The sequence below is a fragment of the Trichechus manatus genome, unplaced genomic scaffold (assembly GCF_000243295.1).
Source record: "Trichechus manatus latirostris isolate Lorelei unplaced genomic scaffold, TriManLat1.0 scaffold00213, whole genome shotgun sequence".
Taxonomy (NCBI): domain Eukaryota; kingdom Metazoa; phylum Chordata; class Mammalia; order Sirenia; family Trichechidae; genus Trichechus; species Trichechus manatus.
In genome coordinates this window covers 345,745-365,013 of record NW_004444149.1, presented here as the reverse complement: position 1 = coordinate 365,013, position 19,269 = coordinate 345,745, and the positions used below count along the sequence as shown (strand labels likewise).

At 56.8% G+C, this 19,269-nt stretch overlaps 1 protein-coding gene and 1 non-coding gene across 3 annotated transcripts; one reads left to right on the top strand and one right to left on the bottom strand.

Annotated features, from left to right (window-relative positions):
- Positions 1–9: 9 nt before the first annotated feature.
- Positions 10–19,045, top strand: NTRK1 (neurotrophic receptor tyrosine kinase 1). Of its 2 annotated transcripts, XM_023742603.1 has the most exons (17): positions 10–177; positions 3,358–3,432; positions 3,727–3,798; positions 5,348–5,416; positions 6,579–6,724; positions 7,197–7,339; positions 9,518–9,650; positions 11,143–11,469; positions 11,920–11,937; positions 12,090–12,145; positions 12,426–12,528; positions 13,036–13,182; positions 13,601–13,731; positions 13,919–14,091; positions 16,600–16,840; positions 17,189–17,347; positions 18,653–19,045. In XM_023742603.1, the coding sequence occupies exons 1-17, from the start codon at positions 44–46 to the stop codon at positions 18,836–18,838; spliced, it is 2,313 nt and encodes a 770-aa protein (XP_023598371.1). In that variant the 5' UTR covers positions 10–43; the 3' UTR covers positions 18,839–19,045. The 2 variants fall into 2 exon arrangements, with proteins under 2 accessions (XP_023598371.1, XP_012414584.1); XM_012559130.1 differs by lacking the exon at positions 11,920–11,937 and having other exon boundaries at positions 12–177.
- LOC111822800 (U6 spliceosomal RNA) lies at positions 10,417–10,523 on the bottom strand. The gene has a single exon (XR_002825909.1). It is a non-coding gene; the product is annotated as a U6 spliceosomal RNA (small nuclear RNA).
- Positions 19,046–19,269: the final 224 nt, after the last annotated feature.

The following is a 19,269-nucleotide window of genomic DNA, read 5'->3' as shown; positions in this document are numbered from 1 at the left end:
GTCCGGCCGGGCCACGGGGCGGGGCAGCCTGCTGGCCTGGCTGATGCTGGCATCCGCGGGCGCCGCAGCCTGCCCCGAAGCCTGCTGCCCCCACGGCCCCTCGGGGTTGCGCTGCACCCAGGCTGGAGCCCTGCCTAACCTCCGCTACCTGCCGGGCGCCGAGAACCTGACGGAGCTGTGAGTGTCCGGCGGGCGTGGGGGCGCGGGGGCACACGGGCGTACCCCTGCCCCGAGGGCGCGGACGCGCTGCCTGCGTGCTGGGCCAGGTGGAGAGGGTGCGGCAGGAGGCTGGCACAGCGCAGCCCTCGGCGGAGCCCCGGCGGTTTTCCGCTGCTGCCACTACCCCTGCAGGCTCCGCACTCACTGCCCGGACGTCGCCTAGGGCTAAGGGCAGCTGGAGCACCGGCTTCGGGGAGAAGAAAGGGACTCTCCGCGGATCAGGTCTGAGGAGTCCAGCCGTCTGCAAGACGCTGTTTTGAGCTGCACCATGGAAGGGGGTGGTCAACAGCGGAGAACGCAGTTAGGCACCCCGACCGTCCTTTCCCTTTTCCGTGGGGTAGGGGTAGCCCCCGTCCCCTTCCTTGTCATGACCAGGGAATGCCAGCTCCTCCCCTGGAACCGGGGAATTGAGCTGAAATTGGTGGGAGTCGGTGAGGAATCGTGGAGAGGGATTGAGCTCTCCTCCCTCCATTGCCAGGCCACCCCGCCTTCCCAGGACCCCTATCAGGAGCTCCGCGTTTAGATTTGGGAAATGAGACCTCCTCCTGGCTCCTCTCCTCCCGCTCGTATCTCCCTTTCCACTCTTGTGCCTCCACCTGGGGCTAGGAGTCAGGACCCTTCTGAGATACTCTCCTCCCTTCAGGGGTTCAAAGCTGGGAAGAATCTCCAGCCTTCTACAGTACTCTGCCATTCTGCAGTAATTGGTTACAAAATACTGAAGTACTTTTTCGCAGCCGGTGAAACCTTTGGGAGTATTCTGTAATAATTGGCCTAGAGGTACTCGAGATCACAGGGTGGTGGCTGGGAAATACTTGAGTATTCTGTGTGGCTGGTGGGGCCAGCAAGACCTCCGAAGAGGAGAGAAACTGCTGGAAAATTCTCCTCCCGTGGCCTCGGGCTTAGAGGGTGGGCAGGGAGGCCTGGCCTCATGCAGTGATGGGCTGGAAGTCACCCGAGGCAGGACCATCACTGTCTGGAAGTTACTTGGGCAGCCTGCAGTAATTGGCACTGAGTTACTCGGGTATCTTTCAGTAATTAACGGGAAGGTACTCAATACTTCTCCCTAATGGCCCTGGGAGATTAGAAGAGGAGATGGCCTCGTCTGGGTCTGGCCCTCTGTCCCTACGTGGAGGGTGGGGGCATGGCATCCAGGCTGCCGCCCCTATCCAGTTCACGCATCACCTTCAAAGTGGGGCCCAGTTCCCTGAGTGCCCCCCATCAGTGCCCCCACCTCCCAATTCCGTTCCAAGTCCCAGGGGGTCCAACCCGGGCAGGGTGGTGGAGCGGTGGACAAGGCAGGATTGGGGACTAGGAGGCAGGTGGAGTGGTGAGCTGAGATGTCCCCTTGGGTGGGGCAGCAGCCTGACCCACAGCCTCTGCCTGCTGGGTTCCTTCCCTCCTCCTTCGCTCTCCCTCGCCCGCAGAGCTAACGAGGAGATAATGGACTGGAAGAGACAGATTGATTATGAATCCAAACGAATGAGGCAGCTTTGAGCACTCTGGCTGACAGCTTGCACACGCCCGACCCCTGTGTTCTCACCCCCTCCCTGGACCCCTACAGTTCTAAACTCGGTCTAGGGTGGGGGGCAAGGCGGGGACCTGCCCTCTCTCAAGGTCACCTGGAGGCTACTCCATAGCCCTCTGGGGACTGAGGACCTGACACCTGGCTGTCCTGCTGGGGCCAAGGCTGGGGAGTGGGGAGGGAAAGTGGGGTCACTCAGGCTGGTCCTGGGTCTCTGTAAGTTAGGGGAAGGAGGAGGGTGGAGGGGAGGATTCTGAGAACAGGCTAGGCAGTGAGTCAGGGGCCCCGACATGTGTGTGGGTTGCAGCGGGGCACATCTGCTTGCCATTGCAGGGCACTTGGAGTTCTCAGGAACTCCCGGACGAGCCAGGTCTAGAAGTTGGGCAAAAAAAAGAAGAAGCTGGGCAGGCCTGGGGCCTGAGCCACCCCCATCCCCACATACCTGCTCTTACTTCTTTCCCTGTCTTGCGTTCCCTGGCGCTCCATGCTTATCTAGCTGTCTCTCTGTCTTTCTTTCCTTATCTGTCTTTCTCCTCTCCTTGCCTGTCTCTCTCTGCGTCTCTTCTGTCATTTCTTTCTTAGTCTCTCTATTTGCTCTCTCCTCTCTTTTTTTTTGCCACCCCCCACATTGTGCCTTCCGCTCTTTCTCTCACTATGCGAGTCAGCCTGTGTTCTTCTCCTCTCCACCCCTAACACACACACACACACACACACACACACTCTCTGGATCCATCCTCCCAGAGCCCCTCCCTCCCTCCTTGCGCATCCGGGGCCCCTCCTGGGGCAGGGAGTAGTCAGGGGGTTGCTGACTGACAGCCTCTGTGCCCCTCACCTGCTCTGCTGAAAGGTGGGGCGGGGGGTCGGGATTGTTGCCTGGGTGTGGGGAGGGCCCAGTGGCTTTAGGTGAGCCCTGACAGTGGCTCCTGAGCAGGTGTGTTTGGGGACATGTGTTTGCATGACCACAGGGCTTCCGGTGCTGGGAGGGGCCGTGGCAGTGATGAGCCTAGGCCTTTCATGGAAGCAAGTGTTTGGGGATGACCCTGCATTGCTGAGCATGCGCAGGAGAGGTGCTGTGTGCCCCAGCAGGACACCGAGCTGAGAATGGACCTGTGTGTTTGTGTGTGTGTATGAACATGTGTTTTCGTGCATGCAAGAGAGAGATGTGTGTGCATATGTGTGCATGTGTGAGGGTACGTGTGCATGCACATGTGTACACGTGTTCGTGCATGCAGTTGGGAATGTGTGTGAGGAAGTGTATTTCTGTGCATCTGTGTATGTCTGTGTGTGTGCATGCATGCCTGGGTGTGTGTGTGTGAGACAGCATATGCATGTGTGAGGGTGTGCATATTGGTGCATGTACGTGTGCATGAGCATGTTCCTGCATACACACGTGGATGTGTGTGAGAAGATGTGTCAATGCATATACATACATGGCTGTGTGAGTGTACACGCATGCAATGCCGTACATGTGTATATGTGTGAGCAAGTCTGTATGTGAATGGGTGCGTGTGCGCGCATGTGTGTGAGTGTGCATGCAGGGACAGTGCACGTGTGATTGGGAGGGAGGCATGTGGGTGGGCCTCTGCCCCTGTGACTCCCATCCCCTCTCCCCACAGCTCCATCGAGAACCAGCCATATCTGCAACGTTTGGAGCTTGATGACCTGAGGGACCTGGGCGAGCTGAGAAATCTGTGAGGGGACTGGGGACTCTGTGGGTGTGGGGCTCAGCACCATGGGGACTGGGTCAGGGAGGGCTGTGGGGTCTTAGGGGCCTGGGAGGCTGAAGACTGAGGGGCTGGGTGCGGTCAGAGAAGCTCAGGAATTGGAGGGGTCCAGGGTAGCTGAGGAAACCATGATGGTGTGGGGAGGGGTACAGGGTTCAGCACTGGGGGCTGGAGGACTGGGATGGGCAGAGGGGGCCAGGGATCTGAGCGGCCCAGGGTAGCTGAGGCCCTGGGAGCTGATCCTCCTGCACCCCTCCTCAGCACCATCGTGAACAGTGGTCTCCGTTTCGTGGCGCCAGATGCCTTCCATTTCACTCCTCGGCTCAGTCACCTGTGAGTGGCCAGGGCTGGGTGGAGGGGTGGGAGGACACCCGGACGTGGGCCATTAATGGGCTTGGACCTCCCCAGGGAACTGTTATGAGCCTGGACAGGGAGGGTGGCTCACCCATTCTCCCGGGACTCCTCTTTCTCATCTACTCCAGGGATACTCCCAGCTCCCACCCCCACCAGCTAGAAGGTCTTTCTTGCTGTTTTACTTCCACGCTTCATGCTACAGGGATACTTCTCATAGGTGCCTGCTCATCTTCCTTCCCTGAGTTCTGATACACAGCAGGCCAGTGGGAGCAAGGGGCCTGAGAAGGTCTCCTGGATTCTGGCTGGGGCTCCATCTTCCCTAACATCCTTCCTGGTGGGGAAGCATCCACTTGGCCCCTGGGATAGCCTGGGACATGGAGTGTCAGGTCTGCCACTCACTGCCCTCCCCAATCCTAGGAGTGAGAGCTACCCCTTCTGTAGAGGTCAGAGGGGTGGGATGGGCAGGAGAGAGTCCCAAAGGAGACACCCTGGCAGACTTCCCTAGGGCAGATGCTCAGCACCAGCCCCCTATGGGCAGGTGGAGAGATAGGAAGGGTGGTGGGGTCTGTCATTCACAGAGTTGTGCTGGGCACTGTACTCAGTGACACCTTGCAATCATTATGTCGGTGAATCTTCACAATCTGGTGGGAGACGAGTGTCATCCCCTTTTGTGGACAAGGATTCTGAGAGCTGGAAATGTTAAGCCCCTGGGCTGAGATCACATGGCTGTAAGCGGCAGGACAGAACTCACCCAGCTGACTGGTCCTAAAGTGAGGGTTCTTTCTGGTCCCTGTGTGGTGGTGTCTCTCCAACCCAGCCCCCTAGAACTGATGATGGCTAGTCAGGGGAGGAGTCAAGGCAGAGGGTCCCAGGAACTGCAGCCTGGCACAGAGCACTGGGGCCAGTGGCCAGTGGTGGCTCCTAAACCACCTTCCAGTGTGGCCTGGAGCCAGCCCCTCAGTGGGGCTCGCTTACTCATCTCTACAACTAGCCAGCTGGGAGACCTGGGTCCCTTCAACCTCGACTTTCCTCTGTCCCTGAGGAAGAGCCGGAAGGAGGAGGCGGGGGGTGGGGGGGAACTTGAGGAAAGACTTCGAGATCCTTGTCATCTGTCTAGTAGAGGGCAAGGGAGTGTGGGAGCCTCAGTCCTCCCCTTCGTCCTCTGGCCCTGTCCTGGGCTCTGTGGAGAGGGGTGCACAGATGGAACCCTTCCCCCAGCTGTGGCCTCAGCACTTTGCCAGCTGGGGCCAGAGGGCCGGGGGAAGGGAGGGGAGCGGCTGTTCCCTCAGATACCCCTCCCTGGGGTCTGGGGTGGGGGTTAAGTGAGGTTAACCTTGTTGTCCCAGGGAGAGGCGTGGCTTCTCCTCCCCCCTCCCCACCCCCGACCCCTGCTGCCTCCCTGGGTTTGTTCTAGTCACCAGGGTTGGGGAGGGAGAGATGTCAACTTCCTCCCCGTTCCTCCCCTCCCTCACGCTGGGTCAGAGCAAGTTCAGGTCGCTCATGGGGGTCTCTGCCTCCACTCCCACAGGAACCTCTCCTTTAATGCTCTGGAGTCTCTCTCCTGGAAAACTGTCCAGGGCCTTGCATTGCAGGAACTGTGAGTGGGGTAGCTTCCAGGGGCGAGAGTGGCAAGTGCGTGCGTGCGTGCGTGCGTGCGTGCGTGTGTGTGTGTGTGTGTGTGTGTGTGCCCTGTGCACTTGTCTCTGTGTGGTGGCACATCACTGTGTATAGAACTGGGGGCGGGGGGGCTGTCTCTTTGGGGACTGCGTGTTTGGCTGTGAGCTGAGACCCTGTGTGCTTGTGAACCTACCCCTGCCCCGTCAAAGCAGAGGCTGCAGGACCACCCGTGGAGGGTGGCTGGCCTGGACGACTGGTTCTGTGTGCATGGAGGCTGGAGGCTGGCCCCATTCTCTGAGCCTGTGCTGCGTGACCACAGGCCGCCTGCATGTCTACACAGGGACATTGCCCCGTTCCCACTGCACCGTGCTCAGGGGATGGGTGGGCAGTGCTGCTCCGGGTGTACTTGGTGGGCACTTGTGGCCTCTGGGTCACTCCTGGAGGCAGTGGTCCTTCCTTGTCTCCACACTCAGAGCCCTCACCTGGCTTGTCACCCTGGGGAACCCAGGGGAAGAGAATTCCATGCAGCCCACAGCCAGCTGTTTTTTACTTTCTTGGTGCTAGTTCTTTTTTTCTTTTCTTTTGTGATAAAAATGTGCACAACAAAACATCTGCCAATTCCACAAATTTTACATGTACAGTTTGATGACATAGATTATATCCATCATGTTGTGGAAGCATAACCACTATCCTTTTCCAGATTATTCCACCACCGTTAACAGAACTAAGTGCCCCCCAAGCAATGATGCCTCCTTTTCCCCTCCGTCCCACCCCTGGTAACCACTAATAAGGTTTGCCTATTTCATGTAAGTGGGATTGTACGATATTTGTCCTTTTGGGATTGACTTATTTCACTAAGCATATCGTTTTCAAGGTTCAGCCATGCTGTACCATGTATCAGGACTTCATTCCTCCTTATGGCTGAGGAATATCCCATTATCTTCTATTTCTTTTAGTAACATCTTGGTACTGGGGTCCAGGAGGGGGACCTGTTATCCTGGGTCCCCACTGCTTCACCTCTAGACAATCCTCCCTGAGCTCCAACTGCGCTTGCTCTTGTAATAGTCACTGTCTTCCCTGGGGCTCCTCAGGCCCAGCGCCTGCCCCTTCCCTGACTCTCTTGTGTCCCCCACGCCCACCAGGGTCCTGTCGGGGAACCCTCTGAACTGTTCCTGTGCCTTGCACTGGCTGCAGCGCTGGGAGGAAGAGGGGCTGGGCAGAGTGCAGGAGCAGAAGCTGCAGTGTCCGGGAGAGGGGCCCCTTGCCTTCATTCGCAATGCCAGCTGCGGTAGGTGCTGGGGGCCTGGGAGAGGGAGCCTGCTTGGGGAGACAGCATTGCCCAGGGCTGGTGGGCATTGAGCAGGGCTTGGGAAGGAAGCACTGGGGGGAAATGGGGAACTGGCCGGGGCTGGGGGAGCTGCTGACAGGAACGCTGGTGACACAGGTGTTAAGCCCTGGGCTGCTAACTGAAAGGTTGGCGGTTTGAACCCACCAACCACTCCATGGGATAAAAATGTGGCAGTCTGCTTCCCTGAAGATTACAGCCTCGGAAACCCTATGGGGCAGTTCTACCCCGTCCTATAGGGTCACTGTGAGTTGAAATCGACTTGATGGCAATAGCAACGGAGGGAGCTGAAGATGAGCGGGGCATTGCCTGGACTCAGGGTCACTGAGGAGGGTGGGGGAAGGAGCATTGCGCGGGACTAAGATTCTGAAGCCACTCCCAGCTCTAACACCCCTTGGGCATCCTGGGTGGCCAGGTGTGCCCACACTGAAGGTCCTGATGCCCAATGCTTCAGTGGACGTGGGGGACGACGTGTTGCTGCGGTGCCAGGTGGAGGGCCAGGAAGTGGAGCAGGCCGGCTGGATCCTCACGGATCTCGAGGAGTCAGCCACAGCGATGGTGAGCAACCCTCACCCCTGACAGGCCTGGCAGGGAACAGGGGGACAAAGACGGGGAACGAGAGACACACTGTGGGGGAAAGAGAGACAACGAAAATAAGGCGCACACGGAGGGTGAGAGGTGGGCAGAGATGGTGTAGACTCACAGGGTTCAGGCTTATGTTGTGGGGCAGCCCCCCGGCACACACATGCTCTCAGGATGCATGCTGGCCCAGCAGGGACCCCCAGGCTCCACAGGCCCACAAGGACGTAGGTCCCCTCTCTGGGGAACAGATGCTGGCTGCAAGAAAGAGAGTCACAGAGTCCTCGCGTGATGTGAGAGGGACACACAGACCATCCCTCCCACCCACCCCTTTTCTAGATAAGGAAACTGAGACCTGGAGGTGGGGGAAGATGGTGCAGCATCTACGCTCCTTCACCTGGGAGAGTTCTTGGGGAACTTTCAGGTCTTTTTCTGGAGGTTCTGGAAGTAGCGTCCTCTCAGATGTGTGATGAGTGAGGAGGCACACGCGCTGGTTGCATCTCTCTCACTGATTAATTCTCAGAGTGGCTTTCAGAAAAATCCCTTGATCTGCTTGTGCTTTGGTTTTCTTATCTGTCAGCTGCGAAGGTGGACATGTTGGCCTTCTGATGTCCTGCCTGCCTCTGGACATTTCCTAGCCTCTATCTCTATTATCCAGACATGTCTTTTGGCACCTGCCCAGACCTTGCCCTTGGTCCCCAGGCTGGTGACGGACAACTGGGAGTAGCCACAGCTAAGACTTGGGTGGCCTTGACGACAAGGTCAACAGGGGCCAACAATGGGCTATACTCACCCAAAGAGCTAGCCGCAGCTGGGTGGCAAGAGTGGATACAGGGGGTCCAGTCCCTGAGGGAAGCTGGGCCAATGGGACTGGGGGTGTGTAGTTCAGTTTAGGGGCCCTCACTTTGGGAGGGCAGTTAACAACCAGAGTTGCTGGGAGCCCCGGGAACTATACTGAAGGAAAACATTGGAGCCTTGAGCAAGGGTGGAGGGGGGCTCCATTGGGGAAACTACTGGAGCCCAGACATGGTGGAGGGAGGCTTGGCCACTGAGTCACTGAGTGGTCCCTCTCCCTCCAGAGATCAAAGTTGCCTGGAGTGAGTAACAGAAAGGGGATAAGGCAGGGGCTTCCACATGTCCATGGCTTCTTAGGAAGAGAATCCTGAATCTGGTTCAGTCTTTTGATGATGATTCAGAAACAAGTCACTTTACTTCTCTAACCTCACTCACTGCCTTCATCTGCAAAAAGGAAGTGATGCTGCTGTTTTGCTTATAACTGCTGCCTGGTACCACAGCCATCTCTTCGTTTCTGATCTTCCTTGGGCTAAGACTAAGTTTGTTAGAACTGTCTGTAAATAAGAATAAACAGGAAGATAAAAGGAAAGACTAGACTTACTGGTCTGACAGAGACTGGACAAACCCCAAGAGTATGGCCCCTGGACACCCTTATAGCTCAGTACTGAAGTCACTCCAGAGGTTCACCCTTCAGCCAAAGATTAGACAGGCCCATAAAACAAAACTAAATGGGCACACCAGCCCAGGGGCAAGGACAAGATGGCAGGAGGGGACAGGAAAGCTGGTAATGGGGAACTCAAGGTCGAGAAGGGAGAGTGTTGGCGTGTTGCGGAGTTGGCAACCAATGTCATAAAACGATATGTGTGTTAATTGTTTAATGAGAAGCTAGTTTGCTCTGTAGACTTTCATCTAAAGTACAATAAAAAATTTTTTAAACACAAGATAGCCAAAGGGGGTGGGGAGGGGGGAAGAGTAAATAAGTAGCGAGGTCCTAGTTGGCTCTCCAATGATCTGTCTATGAATTTGGTACTTGGGATTCGTGACATCTACTTAGCTGCTCAGATGGGTAGTTTTGGTTTCAGTCTGGGGTATTTTGTGCCTATTTAGAGGTTATTGGTTATGCTCTAGATTTTTCAGATCATGAAATAAATGAGCCAGGAGTTAGTCTACAAATCAGCTCTAAAGGAGGAGGACCATTCTCTGCTATATGCTCTCCCTCTCCTCCTCCCCACCACCCCAGCCCTCCTCTCCTTTCCATCTAGAGCCAGAGGGGTTCCCCAAAGACATCTGCTCCAGCCCCCTGACTCCAGCCCCAAGTGGGCTGAAACTCTTCCTGATTTTTTCCTCTCTTCCCTGACCCAGCAATCCGGGGGTCTGCTGTCCCTGGGGCTGACCCTGGCCAATGTCACCAGTGACCTCAACAGGAAGAATGTGACATGTTGGGCGGAGAATGATGTAGGACGGGCTGAGGTCTCTGTCCAGGTCAATGTCTCCTGTGAGTCTCCCATGACTTCCCCAGCACCCACTCCCCACCACATCCCTCCTTCCCTGAAAAGAGGACGAGAGGGTGGGGGGCTGGAGGAAAGGGGTGGGATGTGTGTCTCCACAGCTGCTCCCTCCCAGCTGTTTCCAGATTCCCATGAAAACCTGATCCTTTGGGGGAAGTCCTGGGGGCTCATCAAGGCAAGAGGGAGGGAGATGGATTTCTTTCTGGCCCTTTGCCCAAGCCTTGCTACCTGGGGCCCTGAACACCAGCTGCCGGGCCATTCCCCTGCTCCTGTAGTGCTTCTTCAGGCCGCCCTTCCCTAGGCCCTTTGCCCTGCATCCTAGTTTGAGAAAAGGAAACTCTCCTCATGAGTTCCTTTTTAGGCTCCCAGCCTAATTTCTCTAGGTCTGTCCACAAATAATATTAAATCCTCTTTTTTGCTGCTTTTATTGTGAAATATAATGCCCACAGACATATGCAGAAAACATATCCACTTTAAACAATAATTATTGTTACCAGTATTTCAGAAGACCTCCTTCACCCCTCGCCATTCACCCACCATCCCTCTCCTCCACCCCGTCCTGACTTCGGTGATGATCTTTTCCTTGCTTTTCAAAATAATTCTACGCAGCTATGCTTCCTTATCACTATAAGTTAGTTTTGCCCGTTTCTGTACATTTGATCAGTGGAATCATACCGTATTATATTGTGCTTAGTTTCTTTTGCTTAATATTATGGTTTTTTTTTTAATTGTTTATTTATTTTTATTTTCTTTTTTACTACATAACGCTTCACGAATTTATGTGTCATTCTTGTGCCAGGGTCATGCTAATCTCCTCTGTATCATTCACAATTTTAGTACATGTGCTCGCCGAAGCGAGCGCTCAATATTATGGTTTTAAGATCCATCCATGTTGATGGAAGTAGCTGGAGTTTATTCAGTTCACCACTGAATAGTATCCATTATATGAATACTGGCTGGAATTACAGTATAAAGTATATATGTCTATACGTATATATACATTTTCTTTCTATTATTGATGGGCTTTTTTTCCCCCAGGTTGGGCCTATTTCAAACCCATATTTTCTTTCAAAAAGGTTTTTTTCTTTTAACTGTATATTTTTGCTTGTTTGATTTTTAAATCTGCTACCGCATCTTCTTAAGAGCGATCACACTTAACTTTTCTAGATCCCTTATCTAAAAGACTCAACGTTTCATTTCCAGGGCTGGATGGAGCGCCAATTCTCTAGGCCTGTTACGGTATTTATTTCAGGCTGGCCTCTTCAATTCTTTAAGCCTGTGGATTTTATAGGCCTGCTGCCTGGTTTATTTAAGATTTACTGTCAACTTTCTTCAAAACGTCTCTCCTTGCGAATGTCTTAGGGCCCGATGACCGATTTCTCCTAGGCCCGGCCCCTGATGTCTTGCTCAGCCGCGTGGCCCGGCCTCGTGGCTCCAGCTGGGCGCTGACCCCTCGCTGTCCTTCTCTCCGGCCCACAGTCCCGGCCAGCGTGCAGCTGCACAAAGCAGTGGAGCTGCACCACTGGTGCATCCCCTTCTCGGTGGACGGGCAGCCGGCGCCCTCTCTCCGCTGGCTCTTCAACGGCTCCGTGCTCAACGAGACCAGCTTCATCTTCACCGAGTTCCTGGAGCCTGCGCCCAACGAGACGGTGCGGCACGGCTGCCTGCGCCTCAACCAGCCCACCCACGTCAACAACGGCAACTACACGCTTATAGCCACCAACCCCTCCGGCCGGGCGGCCGCCTCCATCATGGCCGCCTTCATGGACAACCCATTCGAGTTCAACCCCGAGGATCCCGTTCCTGGTGAGAGGCCTGCCCCAAGCTCTGCCCCCATTCCCAGGGCTCCACCTGGGGGACAGATCCAGGTGTCCAGGGAGGCGTGGCCCACTTCCTGCTGTTACCCTGACCCTAGAAGTTGCGTTGCCTGGTCCGGGGGGGACACAAAACATCCTGGAGTTCTGTTGTCTGAAGGAGCCAGAGATTTGCTGTCTGGCTCTGTCCTTGCCTCCTCCCTCAAGCTGGAGGGCTCCTGAAGCCCTCAGCTATTCCATTCACTTGGGCTGGCTGAAGAGAGAGCCCCGGACCGGGGTATCCAGGGCCCAGCATGGAAAGGGCCAGTGCATCTTGTCCCTTGAGGCCCATGGCCCCCTACCTCCCCATCACACCCCACGCCATGAAGGGATGAGGCCCAGGGGCGAGGCACTCACTTCTCTTTTCCTCCCTCTGACTGCTTTGTCTTCCCTCCTGCTACAGTCTCCTTCTCGCCAGTGGGTGAGTAGGGGGTGCTGGAGGCTCCCTGGTCCCTGGAGCCGAGCCTGGGGCAGAGGGTACCCCTGAGGGCTCAGCTGGGGCTGCGGTGGGAGAGTTGCTGGAGGAGGCACAGCCTGTGCCAAGGCCCTCACTTATGGCCTTTGACCCCACAGACACTAACAGCACATCGAGAGACCCTGTGGAGAAGAAGGATGAAACACCTTTTGGGGTGAGGTTGGGAAGTGGAGGCCTGGCCAGGACTTGGGGTTCGGGAGGTCGGGCTACAGGCTAGAGGCTCACCTGCATGTTGTATCGAGTCAGAGCTTGGGGAGCACTGCAGTCTGGCCTAAGCTGTGTCAGCCACCCTCACAGCCATGCGGGGTCTCTAGGGGAGGAGGGCAGGTCTGTGGGCCGGCTGTGGGCTCCTCCGTGGGATGGAGAAACAGTTTGCTATGGGGGAGCTCTGAGAAGACAGGGCCCTCGCTGGATCTAACCATCCCCACGCCCAGGTCTCGGTGGCCGTGGGCCTGGCTGTCTTCGCCTGCCTCTTCCTTTCTACGCTGCTCCTTGTGCTCAACAAATGTGGACGCAGAAACAAGTTTGGGATCAACCGTGAGTGGGGGGCTGCAGAGGGGCTGGCTGTCTGTCTGTCCTACTGGCTTTGTTTCCTCCGGGCTCTCCCTGACTCTGTTCTCTGTATGGGGGCGGGGGCTGCACACACGTGGAGTTCTCGGGTGTGTGAGCGTGTCTAGGGTCTGCGGGGCTTGTGAGTGTGTGTGAGCGTGTGTCGGGGCTGGTGGTGGGGGCCGTTTCAGAGGTAGCAGCTACTAATTGGTGGCTGGATTGTAGTCAAACACTAAGTGGGTTCTTCAGGGGGAGGGGCGCAGTGGGGGAGTTCTTTGGTGCCCGTGGGGCCCGGGGTTGGACAGGAGCCAGACAGAGAGAGGCCACAGTGCCTCACTTCTCCCGGCTGCTGTCTCGCTCCCTAGCTTCTCTGTTCCTCCCCTGCAAGCTACGAGGCGGGGGTCGCCTGCCATGGTCTGCCACCCTGCCAGAGCGGGCAGGAGCCAGGGTGTGTGCCTGGACTGTGACCTGAGCATGGCTATGTCTCTTCCTTAGGTCCTGCTGTGCTGGCTCCAGACGATGGGCTGGCCATGTCCCTGCATTTCATGACGTTGGGTGGCAGCTCCCTGTCCCCCACCGAGGGCAAAGGCTCTGGGCTTCAAGGCCACATCATCGAGAACCCACAATACTTCAGTGATGCCTGTGAGGGGCTGTGCGGGGTCAAGGGTGGGGCGAGCCCATGTGTGTGCATGCATGTGTGTGCATGCATGTGTACATGTGTGTGCATGCATGCCTGCATGCGCGTGTGGAGAAGTCCCTGGGCCATAGCCATTGCCCAGCCTGGGCTTGAACAATAACCCTCCTGCCCCACTGCCTTTCCCAGCACGTCCTCCGCAGGCTGAGATCGGCCTGACTTCCGGGCCACAGCTAGCCCATACCACGTCCTCTCTGGGCAGATGCAGCCTCCACCAGGGCACAGAGCTTGGTGAAGGAGTGGAGGCTGAATTTCATCCCCATCCACTTCTTTGGCTAGATGTCAGTATGCAGCGCATGGCCCTTGACCCCACCCCATTTCTCCCAAGACTAAGGCTCCCATCTGACCCTGCAACCCCCCGGCCAGGTGTTCATCACATCAAGCGCCGGGACATCGTGCTCAAGTGGGAGCTGGGCGAGGGTGCCTTTGGGAAGGTCTTCCTTGCTGAGTGCCACAACCTGCTGCCTGAGCAGGACAAGATGCTAGTGGCTGTCAAGGTGAGACCCCGCCACCAGGTACTGCCAGTCTGGGTCCCACCTCCAGGAGAACTGATGTACCAGGACAAGGTGCCTGGCCTAGGGCTGGGATGATGGGGTCTGATGTGGCTGGGGGTTGGGTGGGCCAACCTGGATGTGGGAGGGTGAGGGCTGGCCCCCCGAGTCCTGCCCCCGCCCTGCTGTCCAGGCGCTGAAGGAGGTGTCAGAGAGTGCCAGGCAAGACTTCCAGCGTGAGGCCGAGCTGCTCACCATGCTGCAGCACCCGCACATCGTGCGCTTCTTCGGAGTCTGCACTGAGGGCCGCCCGCTGCTCATGGTCTTTGAATACATGCGGCATGGCGACCTGAACCGCTTCCTCCGGTACGGGCGCCTGGCTCCTACCCTGGTCCCTGGGTCTGAGCCCCATCGTCCCTGCCCCACAAGCACATCCCCATCCTGCTGGTTTTGCCTGGAAACCTCCTGGCCCCTGCTCCGTGCTGGCCTACACACCAAGGGGGAGATTGGGAAGGATCAGGCAGAAACAGTTCCTGTCCCCAAGGAGCTGGGAGGTGGTGGAGGAGAAAATGTGTGCATGTGGGACAGTCAGTGTGAAGGACAGAGTGGCAGTGATCAGAGAAGGTGTACCAGCAGAGACCATGAGCTGAAACTAGCATGGGTGGGCTTTGCAGAGAGTTTGCGTTTATTGGAGTGTGCAACGAGGCAGTCAGGCCTGTAGGAGGTGGCAGTTTGGATGACACAAATGTTCGTCGGGCACTTTCGTGTGAAGTGCTTTACAGCTCATTTTTATTTTGGCTCTATGTGCTTGTATGGAGCCCTGGTGGCGCAGTGGTTAAGAGCTTAGCTAAAAGGTCAGCAGTTCGAATCCACCAGCCGTTCCTTGGAAACCCTATGGGGCAGTTCTGCTCAGTCCTATAGGGTCGCTATGAGTCGGGATCAACTTGACGGCACTGGGTTTGGGGTTTTTTTTTTGGTATGTGCTTGTACATGAATATAAATATATATATATTTACTTTCATAATCTCCAAGCATAATGGCAATTTATACTTAAAGAAAGTTACTAAAAGTGAACTTTTAAATTTCAAGTTAATAATTTGTTTCTCTCGTTTTGGATGGAATAGCTCTGATAGGTTTATTTATGGGTGCTGATAATTTTAATAATTTCAAGAAACGTGGCCATTTCACAGAAGAGGCTTAGAGAGGTTAAGTGACTTGTCCAGTGGCACATGGCTAATAAATGGCCCGGGGGGATGTGACCCCAGGCAGAGCCCCTGCTGTCAGCCCCAACTGTCTATGATGTCACACTTTGCCTTCGGCGAGCGCTTCTCCCCTGAGATGGGCCCCTGTGAGGATGGGGCAGTGTGGGGCCGAGGGAAGGGCCAGGGTCTGGAATCAGGAGGCCTGGCCTCCAGTCCTTGCTCTACAACTTACCAGCTGGGCGTCTTTGCCAAGTAGCTTTCCTCTCTGACCTCAGTGTCCCCATCAGTAAGAGGGGAAAGCAGGGCTTATGGGGCTAGGTAAGAAAGCACTGGGTAGTTGTCCAGTCGATGGTTGTAATTTGGTCCCCAGACACCTGCTGTGGGAGTGAGGGGTCATTCACACAGTCAGGCTGCAGAATTCAGCTGGGGGAGACTCCTGAGTCTTAGCTTATCCTGTGCATTAGGGGGAGCTGATGGAGGGTGTGGAGTAATAGGGAGTGAGGCCAGACCTGGAGCTAAGACTGGAGGCTGAATTGGCACAGAGGAACCCAGTGAAAAGAAGGCCTTAGAGGAGCCCATCCCTTTGGTCACCAGGCCTGGTGCAGGTTCAGTGCTGGGCTGGGGGGATGCAGGCCAGCGGCTCAGGAGGGGAAGAAGTGGCCACCACTGGCAGTCCAGGAGAGCCCACTCTAAATGCTGGAAGGACCACTGAGGGGATCAGAGGAGAGAATCATCAATGTCTCTGGATACAGGGGTCTGGAAGTTTCCCCCAGGAGGGCCATCTGCTCCCTCTCGCCTCTGGGTCTTTGTACTTCAAATTCTGTCTGCCTGGTACATTCCCCCCCCACCTCCCCGCCCGCCCCTGGCCACAACACGTCACCTGCCCCATGCCTGCTCACTTCCAATAGCTTACCCACCTCTTCTCCGGGCTTGAGTCTCAGTTTAGACATCCCTTCCTCCAGGAAGCCTTCCCTGACTTCCTCTATCCTCACCTGAGTGCCCGTTGGTGCCCCTCACACTGCACGCTGTGACCCTTTTGCCTGCGTCCATTGTAGCTCCAAGTGCCCGGTACATTGCTTACCAAGTGTTTCGAATAAATGAAGAAATAAATGGATGAGAAGTTGGCCAGTGGGAAAGGGCATTACTGGTTCAGGCAAAGGTTCAGAAGAAGTACTATTTGGGGAACGAGGCGAACGATTAGGGATTGACCTGGAGTGGTGGCCGTGGGGAGGAGGAGGACATCATGGAAACCTTCAGAAGGAAGGAAGGCCCCACAGGTATGATTGGGTATTGAGGGTAAAGGTGAAGGAGACAGGGGGATCAAGGAGGACTCCTGGGGTTCAGGCTCCGAGCCTGGGTGGACAAGCTCCTCTCACTGAGGCAGGGGCAGGCTTCCAGGGAAGATGCTGAGCTCAGTTTAGGAAGGGCTGCCTCTGAGGTGTCCACTGGCTAGAGATGTAGGGGCCAGTGGGTAGCTGGATGCTGGGGTTGAAGTTCAGGGGACTGCCTGAGAGGAGGACATAGATGTGGCAATCGTGGGCTCTGCTGGAAGCCCTGGGGGTGGGCACACCTGCCCAGGCACCTATTTCAGCCCAACCCAGGCCGCTCCCCCACCTCCCCCAGCTCCACGGGATCCCCATCTTCAGGCTCCTTCTACCTCCCTCCTTTGCAGGTCCCACGGGCCTGATGCCAAGCTGCTGGCTGGCAAGGAGGACCTGGCTCCAGGCCCCCTGGGCCTGGGTCAGCTGTTGGCCGTGGCTAGCCAGGTCGCTGCGGGAATGGTGTACCTGGCGGGCCTGCATTTTGTGCATCGGGACCTGGCCACGCGCAACTGTCTGGTGGGTCAGGGGCTAGTGGTCAAGATCGGCGATTTCGGCATGAGCAGGGATATCTACAGCACCGACTATTACCGCGTAAGGGTCTTTCACCCCCGCGCCTCTCCAGCGTCCTAACTGTAGACCCCCTGGACCCGGAGTCCCCGGCCGAGAGCCGGCCCTTGCCGGGCACGCCCTCCTCTTCCTCGGGCGGTGTGGGGCCTGAGACTCTCCGGCTCTGGTTTTTCACGCCCCCTCCCCCTTCCCCAGTGGCTGAGGGTCTGTCTCCGCTATCCGGGACGGAAACACCACCCTCGGTTTTTCTCTCTTAGCCCTGGCCCCGAAACCCCTAGGCATTTATTTTTAATGACAGGCGGGGGCGGGGTCTGCGCTGGGAGGGGCTGTCTCGGGCGGGCGCCCCCTGAAGGTGACACCGCCCGCCCGCAGGTGGGAGGCCGCACCATGCTGCCCATCCGCTGGATGCCTCCCGAGAGCATCCTCTACCGCAAGTTCACCACCGAAAGCGACGTGTGGAGCTTCGGCGTGGTGCTCTGGGAGATCTTCACCTATGGCAAGCAGCCCTGGTACCAGCTCTCCAACACCGAGGTCAGCCCCGCCCCGTGGGTCCCCGGCCAGCCTCGCCCCCGTCCCTTCTGGTCCTTTTCCCGGAGAGCTCGGATCTTCCTAGAGTCCCTTCCATTCATCTCGCTGCCCCGGGGGCACCCACCCCAGCATCCTGCCCCCGCAAGCCGACGCGGTGCCCCCACCTCCAGCCCGATTTTCCTCGTCCCCTCTCCTATTCTTGCCTCCACTTACGGTCCTAAGCCCGCGCCCCACCAGCTCTTGGGGGCGCCTCAAAGCATGGTATAGGTGGAGCCCAGACCCCACTCCTCAGCTGGTTTTCTAGACGTGATAGGCATTGTCAGGGTGGAAGGGAGAGGCGTGGGAAGGAAGGTGGCGCACAGGAGGGACAGCGCTGCCGCAGAAGGCTGGCGGTTAGACTCTTGGAAGGACGGCCCTGCCCCTCCCGCCGGCCTCCCAGCTGGCCGCAGCCAGAACAGGCCCCAGGTGTTCTGTCTCCCAGAGCAGCTCCCCCCACCCCCTCCTTGGCTCGCAGCTGTCAGTTTCCATTTCTCCTCCTAATGCAGTCTGCTCCCTGGAGGCTGTGGGGTGGGGGAGAGGGTTATAGATTTTAATTTTCTCAAGCACTGAGAGAAGGGATGGAATTAGTGCCGCCCATAACCCAAGTTCTCTAATGGGGGTGGGGTGGGGGAGGAAGAGGTTCTAGGTTCCTTCTCCAGCGAGCTGCCTGTCTTTCCTTCTTTGGATTCCTTAGCTGTTCTGGCAGTCCCTCCCGGAGTCTAACTTCCATCCTTCCTGCTGCAGTTTCTTTTTGGAGGTGCTAGGTCCCCACAGAGTGGTACCCACAGAAGGTAGAAGGACGTGGGGGTTGGCCTCTACCTTAACATGTAAGCCAACTATTTTTCAAGGCCTTCAACTGCCAATTATGCTCTATTTTCTTTTTTCCCTTTGGAGCTGAGAGGCAGAAGACCCTTCCTCTTCTCCATTCAGCCCCCAACACTATGCTGATGTCTTGGCCCTCCCCCTTCTTCAGCCCACTTGGAGAGTCTACTTAGGGTCCGATTCCAGCCCCTCTGGAAGCAATTCTACCCCTAGCCCCACTCCTCAGTGTCTGGCCTTAACCCTTCCCACTGCTCATTGTCAGAGCAGAAAGGGATCTCGGGCTTCACTGTGTCCAGTTAGGTTATTAGCAGCCATGAGGCCCAGAAATGTTTGTGACCTGCTCTGGGAGCTTCGTCTAGGTAGGGGCAGCCCTGGGGCTGGCCTCCCGCTCCCGCTCCCAGCCTAGTGTGCTCTCTTCTCTGTCTGTCTGATGGCTCTTGTCTGCAGGCGATTGAGTGCATCACCCGGGGCCGTGAGCTGGAGCGGCCACGTGCCTGCCCACTCGAGGTCTACACCATTATGCGGGGCTGCTGGCAGTGGGAGCCCCAGCAACGCCACAACATCAAGGATGTGCATGCCCGGCTACAAGCTCTGGCCCAGGCGCCTCCCGTCTACCTGGATGTCCTGGGCTAGGGGCCTGCCCAGGAACTGGGGATGGGGAGCTGGAATGCTGGGGCCTGCCCTCAGTAAGTCCTGTAGCTCCCAGCACCCCCAGGGTGATCACAAAGCATCTAACTCACCCTCAGCATGCGGGAGGGGCCCGGTGGGGGCTGGGAGTGGAGGATATTCCTGCTTCTCTAAGGCAGGGTTCCACATAGTAATTATATTTATTATCCCTTGGCTGTGTCTCTTGCCAGTTTTTGAGGTGACGTCGTTCAAGGAGGGGGGATTGGGATTCAGGTAGGGGGACAATGACTGTCTGGTATCCTTCCTGTCTCTGGTTCCCCTCAGCCACATACCCCAACTCCATGCAGCTGCCACTCTCACTTCCTACACTGTGGCTGCGGTTTGGATCCCAGTCCTGTGGACACCTCGTCCACCTGAAGGAGAAGGGGCGGGGCAAC

Coding starts and splice junctions, on each gene's coding strand:
- NTRK1 (XM_023742603.1), top strand. CDS start 44: ATGCTGGCATCCGCGGGCGCCGCAGCCTGCCCCGAAGCCTGCTGCCCC. Junction 178..3,357: donor GCCGAGAACCTGACGGAGCT/GTGAGTGTCCGG, acceptor CTCTCCCCACAG/CTCCATCGAGAACCAGCCAT. Junction 17,348..18,652: donor ACCAGCTCTCCAACACCGAG/GTCAGCCCCGCC, acceptor TCTTGTCTGCAG/GCGATTGAGTGCATCACCCG.